This window comes from Rhincodon typus, chromosome 9 (assembly GCF_021869965.1).
Source record: "Rhincodon typus isolate 14 chromosome 9, sRhiTyp1.1, whole genome shotgun sequence".
NCBI classification, from domain to species: domain Eukaryota; kingdom Metazoa; phylum Chordata; class Chondrichthyes; order Orectolobiformes; family Rhincodontidae; genus Rhincodon; species Rhincodon typus.
In genome coordinates this window covers 32,748,606-32,760,940 of record NC_063340.1, presented here as the reverse complement: position 1 = coordinate 32,760,940, position 12,335 = coordinate 32,748,606, and the positions used below count along the sequence as shown (strand labels likewise).

At 41.6% G+C, this 12,335-nt stretch overlaps 1 protein-coding gene across 2 annotated transcripts in view; it reads left to right on the top strand.

Moving 5' to 3' along the window:
* The window catches only part of snx9b (sorting nexin 9b), a 209,218-nt gene that overhangs the window by 147,678 nt on the left and 49,205 nt on the right, over positions 1-12,335 (top strand). For both annotated transcript variants that reach the window (XM_048601167.1, XM_048601168.1), the window contains 3 exons: positions 321-446; positions 3,557-3,674; positions 6,147-6,277. In XM_048601167.1, the coding sequence (XP_048457124.1) occupies positions 321-446; positions 3,557-3,674; positions 6,147-6,277 (375 nt within the window). The remainder of the gene's footprint in view (positions 1-320; positions 447-3,556; positions 3,675-6,146; positions 6,278-12,335) is intronic.

Sequence of the window (12,335 nt, the reverse complement as noted above, 5' to 3'; positions counted from 1 at the left end):
GCAAGGTGGGTCTTTGCATTTGGTGCCAGGAAAGTTGGATCCAAAGGAAAAAGATAAGATTGAATTTAAACTACTAAAAATACTGCTTCCAAGGAACCGATTACCTGCCCCTCTTTCCTATTTTTGTAAAATGGGGAAATTGGGCAGTTTTGAGGCAGGTTGGGGCTTGGATTTGAAAATTTAAAAATTGACATCTTAGTTGACAATAGCCACTCATATTTTTGAGTTGGGGGGGAATTAAAATTCATCCCAGAGGCCTTTGTGGGATCCATATTTAAATATAATACAGCAGTATAAACCAAAATGTTTCCTTAATCTAGAAAGGAGAAGTCGGTCCAGTTTGGGAGTATCCCACTTCCTCTTTGAGTTGTGTGGTGGCTGACCCAAAAAAGGGATCCAAGCTGTATGGATTGAAGAGTTATATTGAATATCAAGTGACGCCCAATGTAAGTTTTTAAAAATGTTGTTATAAATTTGTTCATACTTGAGATATGTGTAATTTAATGCTCTTTTCACCGTTTCACTTTGCCCTAATTAATTGGTTCAATGATTGTATTCTGCTTCCTAGTAATAACTGTGCTGTCCAAGACTTGTGTAAGGAATTCATCAGGCAACTTTGCTGACTGTTACCACAACTTGAATTAGGCCAAGGATATTCAATCTACTGAATGCAACCATGTGTGGGCTGATTAACATGCTTTGGATTGCATACTATAACTGGCACAACTGTTTCATTTTTCGAATGAAGATTTACAGATTTACTGAACAAACCCTTGCAAAATACAGCCCCTGTGCATTAATAATCTGCCAGAATAAATGCAGACTTCAAGCTCTCTCAAACCTGAAAATCTGTGATAAATGAAAAATATATATATATCAATACTAAATGTTCAAGCTGCCTCGTATACGAAATGTGAGTAGTCTTGCCCTACTATGGACTAAATCCTAATTGTATATTTTGAACATAGAAATATGGAAAATAGAAACAGAGGTAGGCCATTTAGCCCTTCGAGCCTTCTTAGTATGATCATGGCTGATCATCCAACTCAGTACACTGTTTCTGCTTTCTCCCCATACCCAGTGCTCCCTTTAGCTCTAAGAACTATATCTATTTCCTTCTTGAAAACATTCAGTGTTTTGGCCTTAACTGCTTTCTGTGGAAGAGAATTCCACAGGCTCACCACTGTTTGGGTGATGAAATTTTTCTTGATCTCCAGTCCTAAATTGCCTACCCCATATTCTTAAACTGTGACCTTGAGATCCGCACCCCCCCCTGCCCCCAGTCATTGAGAACATTATTCCTGAGTTTCCCCTTCTATTCTTGTTTGAATTTTATAGATTTGAGATTCCCTCCTCAATCTTCTAAACTTGAGTGAATGTAGTCCTAATTGTGGGGGTCTTTCTTCATCCCATCAACCCAACAATCAGCCCAGTAAACCTTTTGTTTCACTTCCTCCGTAGCCAGATCATCCATCCTCTGATAAGGGCATCAAAAGTACACGTAATACTCCAAGTGTAGTCTTAACAAGGCCCTGTATGATTGCAACAAAAACATTCCAACTTCAGAAAATAAAATGAAATAGATATAATGGCAATGGAGAAACTGGAAGATGGAATGGAATCCTCTGTAGATATGAGGATTTGGAGTTGAGAGTTGAGATTTTATGGTAAACATTAGTTGATAGTGAAATAGAGTGAAAGACGTCCAGGAAAGGCAGCGTCGGAGATGAACTGTCTTGAAGCTGGGAGATGTGTGGAAATTGGAAGGGAAGTCGATGGCAGTTTTTGTTCTGGAGGGGCACCAATATGATCATTATTCCTGAAAAAAAAATGATGGTGTAGGCCCTAATAGACCTGAAAGAAGGAATGTTGTATGTCGCCCACAAGAAGGCAGGCATTGCTAGGACCCAAGGGTACTTGTGGTAGCATTTATTTGAAGAAAGTGGGTAAATTTAATGGAGAAGGTGTGGGGAGTGGGGGGGGAAATTGATGCAGACAATTGGGACAAGGAAGAGCTGGATAGATTTCAGATCGTCTCCGTATGGAATGCAAAGTGTAGAGAGATTGGCATCTGTGGTGTTATGGACCATACCAAATCCCCTCAAAATATATTCAGAAGGTAGTCTAGACCCTAACTTTTTTCTTATTTTAGAGATAAGTATAAGGTGATGCATTCCAGATGCAATTCGACTGGTCAAACTACCAGGTTTGAAGCAAAACACACTGAATTCATACACTGTACTTAAGATATGACAAAACAAAGACAAAATTGGAATAACTTAACTCTATTGGAAAACTTAACAATAATAGATTATTAACTACTGCTAATTAATTGTTCTAATATAGTAATAGCCCATAAACACACCCTTGGCAAGGCAAGTTCAGAGAAACAAACTGTCTCACGTGCAACTGCAGCAGCAGGAAGAGAAAAAAAAAATTGAGAAAACTGAGAAAGAGAGTAACAGGGAGAGATGTACTACAGCTTCCACCCAGCTTCAAGTCCCAGCAGCAACAACTACTGGAAACTTAAAAACTAAAAACTAAACATCCTGGTTCTGTGGGAGCTTGATCCCACCCATTCAAGCTGCTTCTACTGTTCCAACTTTTAAAACAAAAAAACCCAAGGCGCCTCAAACTGTTTACTATTGTGGCTCTGAGTAGACTGTTTGGTACCTCTGCTTTAAAACCTTTCCTCAAAACATAAGTAGGACAAAATAAACCTCTCAAAGCCATAGTATCATCACGTTGGTGAAGAGATGGTGAGGACCAGGAAATTGGAAATTTTTGAGGACATTGGAAGAGTCACAGATGCAAGTGAAAAGCTACTTGTCAAGGAGAAAGAAAATAGTGTCGTGATGGAAAGAACTTATTTTGTGGGGTAGTAATATGCAAAACAATAGATCAATCAGAACAATCTTTTTTTGTGAATCTTTTGGAAGGAGGTAAAAGTAACCTCATGAGTGTAGTTGGAGGATTTCTGTTGCTTGGAGAAACATCCAACTACAGTTCAGCTACTTTGATCACCAACTACCTTGATCTGACTGGCTAAACAGCTAGGAGCTGGCTCATTAATGAATTCACAGAATGAGCTTTTGGCTCTGTGTTGGACATTGGATTATGCACTGAACTCAGAATCTGATTCCCAGTGCTATAGACTAGGCATGGAAAGTTGCTTAGAAACTAAGTTCGCTAACACGCAACTAGCTCGAGCTTTCAGTCAAGAAAAAGTTTGGATGACTTAACTTTTATTTGCTTTCAGTCCTTTAAGAATGGAGTTAAAGCCCAGTAGGTTGTGGTGTTTTCTTTTCCTATTACAGTTACATAATTAGAGGACTTAATCTAAGAACATTTGAATTTGAATTATTTCAATTTAAAACTAGTTACATTTTGTACCATATTTTTTTTTTGAAACATTCTGTTCATGGTGTAAATTTGTGATTTTTGTTCAAATTCTTGATTTTGTGCATCATAACTAATGAAAGTTTTATAACCACTACTGTTGTCCATTTAAAGATGTGTATACCTATAAAATGTGTGTGTTATTTCTTGTGAACAGAACACTAACCGATCAGTCAACCACAGATATAAGCATTTTGACTGGTTATGTGAGCGTCTGCTCATCAAGTTTGGTTCTGCCATTCCAATTCCTTCTCTTCCAGATAAACAAGTTGCAGGTAATTGGAAGATTTTGTCATGCACAATATGGTGATCAGATGTTTTTGTTGCTTACCTGTTGATCTCTCTATATTGCGCTGTGCCTGTGTGTGTGCGTGACTGCCTTTACTTGTGTATCTATATCTCTTATAGTCTGCCTGTGCCTCTGTATCACTTGCGCTGTCTTGCACGCTCTCCGTCTAATGGTTTCTGCATGTGTGTCTTTTACTTTCCATGTTACCTGTCTCCCCCTCTCAATCACTCTCTGCCTATGCATGCCTCTTGCTATTATTTCCTGTCTGTTTCTCACTGTCACTTTTGCACCTGTGTCTGTGTCTCTTGTTTTGCTGTCAGCCTATATGTATTACTGTTGCATTCTGCCTTTGCTTGCTTGTCTGTTGAACTGTCTCACTGACATACTAGCTCCCTCACTTTTGTATAGCTGCTGACTCTGTCAGTAGTGACATTTGCTCAGTTGCTGACTTTCTCTCACTCACTGACCCTTGCATGCTGAATCTCGTGTTTCCCCTCCCCCTCAACTGAATTAGACCCATTTACCTGTGTTTGGCCTATATCCCTCTAAATCCATCCCATCCATGTACCTGTCCAAATGTCTTTTAAAAACAATGATTGTACCTGCCTCTACCTCTACCACTACCACTTCCTCAGGATGTTCGCTCCATGTACGCACCAATCTGTGTGGAAAACATTACCCCTCAGGTCCCTTTTAAATCTTTCCCTCTAGCTTTGGCCTCCCCTACCCAGGGGAAAAGACCTTGGCTATTCACCTTTATCTATGCCCCTCATGATTTTATAAATCTCTAACGTCACCCCTCTTTCTCCTAGGCTCCAGGGGAAAAGAGTGCCAGCTTATCCAGCCTCCCCTCATAACTCGAAACCTTCCAGTCTCCAATGATATCTTTCCTAAAGCAGGGCAAGCAGAATTGTATGCTGTACCCCAAATGTGGTTTTACTGATGTCTAGTACACAAATTACATGACGTCCCAACTCCTGTACTCGGTGCTCTGATCGATGAAGGCAAGTGTGCCAAACACCTGCTTCACCACCCTATCTATCTGTGACGCCATTAATATGAACTATATACCTGAACCCCTAGGTCTCTCTATTTGACAACACTCGGCAGGGCCCTACCGTTAACTGTCCTGCTCTGATTTGTCTTACCAAAATGCAACACCTCGCATTTATCTGAATTAAATTCTATCTGCCGTTCCTTAGCTCACTGGCCCAATTGAGCATGATCCCGTTATCATCTAAGATAACCTTCTTCACTGTCCTCTATGCCACCAATTTTGCTGTCATCCACAAACGTACTAACCATGCTGCCTATATTCTTATCCAAATCATTTATATAAATGACAAACAACAGTGGACCCAGCTCTGATCCTTGTGGCACACTGCTGGTCAACGGGGCTTCAGTCTGATCAACTCTCCCACCACGCTGTTTCTCCTATCGTAAGGCCAATTTGTATCCGATTGGATCACTGTCCCTGGATCCCATGTGATCTAACCTTACTAAGTAGTTCATCATGCTGTACCTTGTTGAAGGATTTGCTAAAGTCCTTGTAGACAATATCTACTGCTCTGCCTTCATCTATCCACTTGGTCACCTTTTAGAAAAGTTCAATCAAGTTTGTGAGACATGATTTCCCATGCACAAAGCTATGCTGACTTTCCCTAACTCGTCCTTGCCTTTACAAATGCGTGTGGATCCTGTCTGTCAGAATCTCCTCCTGCTCACTTCCCCTCTCTCTTGCGTCTGCTGCCTCTGTCTATCTCTCTTGCGCTTGCTATTTCTCTCTGTTTCTCTCTCACACTCTCTCTGATGTGTACTCTCGCTGCCCCTCTCTCACTTGCTCCCTCCCTGTCTCTTCCCCCTTTTCTCGCTGTTAAACTATAAGTGACTGTGGGACCTAATATCAGGAGGCAGTCAATAGGTTCACATAGGATTTGATGAAGAAAAGTAAGGAGATTAAGGCAATTGCATAAAGCAAAAATTCCTCTTTTTTTTTTGACGCATCTAAGAGAGCCAACCAGAACTTAGGTTTACTGTGTCATCAGAAAGACAGTGCCTCTGACAGTGCAGCACTCCCTCAGAATTGCTCATATTTGTGGAGTAATTCAATTCTATTGTGCTTGAGTTTTAAAAGCCAAAGAGCCTATAGAAAGAAAGTTCTACAAGTTTGAAGTAATTGACATATGAATTTAGAAGAGACCTTTATAGTGCTGAGTATGAAGAACTGATTCATTTCTGATGAATTAAATATATGCTGAAGTAGCATTGTATGATTGGAAGAATAATGCAAAACAACTTTTTGATCAAATATTCACTGGAGTTACCCAGTGTAGTGTTGCTATTCATGTGTGATGTGTTGAATTGAAACTGTTTGTTATTTTGTACTGACTTATACTTTCTGAGCATTTATGCTGAATTTTGACATTATTCTAACATTTAATTGGCTTAATCTGATAAGGACGTTTTGAAGAGGAATTCATCAAAATGCGAATGGAGAGGTTGCAAAATTGGATGAATAGAATGTGCCATCATCCTGTCATTTCAAACAGTGAGGTGTTCCAGCTCTTCATCGCTTGCCGGGATGAAAAGGTAGGAAATATAAGGCAACTGAGTTGTTAGTAATGAGAACATTAGTATTTATTCATAAAGCAGGGAGATGGTCAGTTAGCACGGTTGGCTAGACAGCTGTCAGCATTGGTGACACCACCAACGTGGGTTCGATTTTTTTTGTTTTTTTTTCCCCCCACAGGCTGAGGTTACCATGATAGACGTTCTTTCTCAACCTCTCCCCTTGTCTGGGGTGTGGTGACCCTCTAATGAGAGAGCAGTCCTGTGTTGCTAAAGCGAAGGTGACTTTGTTGATAAATTAAGCTTTTTAAAAACAGGTTAAAGGATTATTCCAAAACCTTCATGTTTTCTTACCTTTTTGGTATCTTGTAGTAGTAACAATTTAGTAATGACTTCCAATCAATGATTTTTTTGTGTGCTTTGTCCTGAGGTCCGCATCATCGTGTGTTGTTTTGCACTGAGAGAATTGTTAACAACATAAAATTTTAAATTGCCTCAATACAATTCTTCTGTATTGAACCATAAAATCAAATTTTACTTGAGCAGTTTGTTTTGGTGAACAACAAAATGATAATGAATTCTATTATTACATGTAGCAATTACAAATGACTAAAATGTTGCAGTCTACAATATGATTTAGTACAATTTGGAAAATTATTGTTGTTCCTGTTCAATTTTTGTACAATGTATATTTTATATATGGCAGGACGTTGGCTCAGTGTTTTGCACTGGTACCTCACAGCAGCAGGGACCTGGGTTTGTTTTCAGCCTCAGGTGACTGTCTGTATGGAGTTTGCATATTCTTCCCCCTGTCTGCGTGGGTTTCTTCTGAGTGCTCCTGTTTCTTCCCACAGTCCAAAGATGTGCAGGTTAGGTGGATTGGCCGTGCTAAATTGCCCATAGTATCCAGGGATGTCTATGCTAGGTGGATTAGCCATGGGGAAAAATGCAGGGTTACAGGGATAGGGTAGGGGTCTGGGTGGGATGCTCTTTGGAGGAGCAGTGTGGACTCGGTGGACATGCTTCCACGTTGTAGGGATTCTATGATTCTATAAATTTGAAATTAAGATTCTAAAGCCATTTCAAACTGTCTACGCCATTATTTTTAAAATCAAATCTAAATACTGACAACTCTTTCTAATATCCTTGTGAATAAACAGCACTACAAAGAGTTTGCGCATCATTTTTATCATCGTAGTCACAACACTATACCATGTTGTAGGAGGATCTGCAATGTAGAAGTCAGACTACAGCTTGGTGTCAGTTCTCAGATAGCTCCTTCTATCTTCCCCTGGATCAGGACCACACCTTGGCACATCAGTGACTGACCTCATTTCGTCTGTTGGTCTCTCCGCCTCCGCCTCCATCTCCAAAACCATCCCTCACCCCACTGCCTGTAAAGCTGATGGTACCCCCAGGCCCACACAGCTTGCTTTTACCTGCTTCCAAAAAATCCCACAAACAGGACTGTCCAAGCAGACTTATTGTTTCAGCCTGCTCCAATCCTACAGAACTCATCTCTTCTTCCTACCTTGACGCAGTCTTCCCTCCCCGGTCCAGTCCCTTCCCATGTACATCTGTGATTTCTCTGACACTTTACGCCGGTTGCAAAATTCCAGTTTGCAGGCCCCAGCCGCCGCCTCTTTACCATGGATGTGCAATCCCTTTGTGTCCATCCCCCACCAGCATGGTCTCGGGGCTTTCCGCTTCTTCCTGGAGCAAAGGCCTGAACTATCCCCACCAACCGCCATCCTCCCCTCAACAACTCTCTTTTTTTTTGATTCCTTTCATTTTCTTCAGGTCAGAGGGATGACCAGGGTACTCGCATGGGCCCCAGTTATGCTTGTCTCTTCGTGGGGTATGTAGAAAATTTCTTGTCCCAGTCCCAGTCCTAATCCGGCCTCCACCCTCAAATCTTTCTCCGATATATTGATGATATCATCAGTGCTGCTTCCCTCTGTCATTCGGAATTGGAAAAGTTCATTAATTTACTTCCAATTTCCACGCTGCCCTCCCTTTTCCACCTGTCCACCTGTGCCTCCTTCCTTCCCTTCCTCAGCATCTGTTTCCATTTCTTGGAACAGACTGGCTGTTGATATCCACTATAAACCCACTGATTCCCACAGCTATCTGGAGTATATGTCCTTGCGTCCTGCTTCCGGTAAAGACTCCATTCTGTTCTCTCAGTTCCTCCGTCTCCATCCCCTATGTTCAGATGAGGCCAACTTCGACAAGGGAGCCTCCAAAATGTTCACCTCCTTCTTGAACCGAGGACTCCCCAGCAACATCGTCAACAGGGCCCTCAACCGGGTCCGACCCATCTCCCGCACTTCTGCCCTCACCCCTCTCTTCCCTCCCACAACAGCGATTAGGGTTTCCCTTGTCCTCACCTACCATCCCACCAGCATCCACATCCAGAAGATTATCAGACACCATTTCCACCACCTCCAGTGAGATGCCACCACCAGACACACATTCCCCTCCCTTCCCTTGTCCAGCTTCCGAGGGACTGTTCCCTCCAGGACACCCTGGTTCACTCTTCCTTCACTCCCAACAACCCCCCACAGCCCCATGGTACCTTGGTGAAGCAATTCTTCACCTGAATTTCCCACGATCTAGTCTACTGCATTTGCTGCTCACAATGTGGTACCCTCTACATTAGGGAAACGAAGCATAGACTAGGTGACCGCTTCGCAGAACATCTACCTTCTCGCAAAAAAGACCCTTCCAGTTGCCTGCCAATTTAACACACAATCCTATTCTCTGGCCAACATGTCTGTCTCAGGCTTGCTGCAGTGTTCCAGTGAAGCTCAGTGCAAGCTGGAAGAACAACATCTCATTTTCTGCTTGGAGATCCTGCAGCCCTCTGGACTTAATATCAAATTCAACAATTTTAGGGCCTAAACTCTCCCATGTCCTAGCCCCCTACCCAACACACCAAGCCTTGTTATCATATAGCCTGCCATTACACACTATTGTTAGTCACTAACAGTCCCCCTAATCAGCTTTTCACCCTCCTAGCCAGATTGTTATCAACTCCTTTGTCTATCCAACTGCTGTTCTGTCTCCTTTGGCTCTATCCCAACCTCTTGTTTACAACCCCCTTCCTCTGCCTATCTTCTGCATATAAACCAACACTTTCCTAGATACCATCAGTTCTGAGTTGGGTCAAACCGAAAAGTTAACTCTGATTTTTTTTTCCTTCACAAATGCTGACAGACCTGCTGAGCTTTTCTAGCAATTTGTGTTTGTAAGAGGATCTATTTGGAGGCTACAGTGTGAAATAACCTTTGTTTATTTATGTAAATATTCTTCCATTTTGGGAATTAAAGCGCCACCATTTGCCATGGCAGGATATGAACCTGGGATGCCAGAATATTACTTGGATTTCTGGATTAATAATCTAGTGATGATAACACTAGGCATCACTTCCCCATAATTTATCTACATTTCTCCTTTAGGGTAACTCATTCTTGTGGTGTTCTGCTCATAATGCATGGTTTTAGGATTAAAATCTGCATGTTGTACAATAGTAACATCAATAATTTAACAAGGTTTGACAGAAGAGATTAGTAAACAAAATTTGAAGCTCATGGTATTGAAGGTAATGTGTTGACATGGATAGAGAACTAGTTGGCAGACAGGAAACAGAGTTGCATCCTTTTAGGAGTGGCAGGCAGTGACGAGTGGAATGCTGCACGGTTTAGTGCTGGGACCCCAGCTGTTTGCAGTATACATTGATGATTTGGACAAAAGAATTAAATGCATTATCTCCAAATTTTCGGATGATCCTAGGCTGGGTGGCAGTGTGTGCTGTGAGGAGGATGCTAAGAAGCTGCAGCGTGACTTGGACAGACTGGCTGAGTGGACAAATACTTGGCAAATGCAATATACTGTGGATAAATGTGAGGCCATCCACTTTGGTTGCAAAAATAGGGAGGCAGATTATTATATGAATTGTGGCAGTTTAGGAAAATGTGTGGTGCAATGAGACCTGGGTGTCATGGTGGAACATTCACTGAAGGTTGGCATGTAGGTGCAGCAGGCAGTGAGGACAACTAATGGCATGCTGGCCTTCATAGCAAGAAGATTTGAGTACCAAAGTAAGGACGTTTTGATGCAGTTATACAGGGCTTGGTGAGGCCACATCTTAGTATTGTGTGCAGTTTTGGTCTCATAGTCTGAGGAAGGACATTCTTGCTATTGAGGGAGTCGAGTAAAGATTCACCAGTCTGATTCCCAGGATACTGAATCAACTGGGGTCACTGCCTGAAAATAAAGGGTAAACAATTCCGGACTGAGATAAGGAAGAATTTCTTCACTCGGAGTTGTGAACCTGAGGAATTCTCTCCCACAGGAAGCTGTTGGGGCCAGTTCATTATTTGTATTCAAAGGGGAGCTAGATGTGGTCCTTACAGCTAAATGGTTCAAGGGACATGAGGAAAGGGTGGGAATGGGTTACTGAGATTGTGTAATCAGCCATGATCGTATTGAATGGTAGTGCAGGCTCAAAGGGTCAAATGGCCTACTTTTGCACCTATTTTCTATGTTTCTATGTAATATAATCCCAGGATTTTATTGAGCCTGAATTAATAAACTGGGAAATGTGGGTGGAGCATGGGATAGCATGACCATTGTCTTCCTGTCATTGCTGGCATCTCCCCAGCAAGATGAAGGTGGAAGCCAGCCCTCATGCCTGGATGCCAACTGAAACATTTACGTTAGCAATTAAGGCTTTGTCCCATTGCTGCTTGTATGTTGCCAGTAATGGAGGGGCCCTCCGTCACACTCAACCCAACAGCCACCCTTTGGGCTAGAGGTTGCGGCTTCATTCTGTGACCTATGTTAGGCTTAACCTAGGGCAATGGTTGTTTCTGTGGGAGGAGGAGAACAAAATGAGAAACTTCCATCTGTGTAGCATTTTTTACAACCGACAGATACACCAAAGCATTTTATGGATCATGAAATATGTTATGAAGTGTAGTCATTGTTATGATATAGGAAGCATTACTGTTTTTAAAATTGGATCTGTTTTATATATATATACCTGAACGAGCAAATGAGAATTATGCTTCATTTCTCTTGTAAAAGACAGAATCTGTGACAAGTGCAATATATTTGCTGTGCTACACTAGAGTGTCAGCCTTAACATTTTGTGCTCAGGTCCAGGACTGGGACTTCAGCCAGAATCCCTGTGATTGAGGTGACCAGTGCTAGTTATAGAGAACTGAACACTTAAGGGACAGATTTGAAAACAGGATTAAGCATTCCAGTGATTTGTTAACTAATTGTGTTAGGGAGGGAGATATTGAGGGTTTGTCTTTTGGTTCAGGAACTTCTTCCCCAATCATTTTATCAACCTTCAATCTCATGACAATGATCAATTCAAATGGTCTAAACCTTATAGATTCCCTGGTAGCAAACATTAAGAAATCAAATTCTTTGTTTCCGTCCTGTGGATATTTGTGACAATACGCTTTAATCATGGTTTTAAGAGATGTTATCTTTCTATAGCTCCCTGTGTCTGTGGATGTTACACAGTTCACTTCAATTGTTTTAATTCCAAACTGCTAATGATTTCCTGGAAATCTTTTTATATGTACAGTTTGATCAGGGTTCTAATTTTATCTCAATTAGTAGTCTAACATGAGCTTTAAAAAATGAGTTAAGTTTTCCATCACTATCCTAGCTGCACTGACTTTAAAGGAATAACTTTTGGGAGTTGGATTGTCATATCCATTATTCTAACTATATACTTATGTCTTGCTTCTGCTTTTGGCAGTGGTCAGACAGAACCAATTCGCACTTGATTGAATGGTTCTCCAAAAACTGCTTGTTTAATTACATGTTGAGATTTTCCTACCACCTGAAGTGTATGACATGTTTTACAGATGTCCTTACGAAGTCCTGACCATATAAAATACTTCAGAGATAGTAGGAACTGCAGATGCTGGAGAATCCGAGACAACAAGGTGCAGGGCTGGATGAACACAGCAGGCCAAGCAGCATCATAGGAGCAGAGAGGCTGACGTTTCGGGCCTCGACCCTTCATCAGAAAAGCTTTTCTGATGAAGGGTCT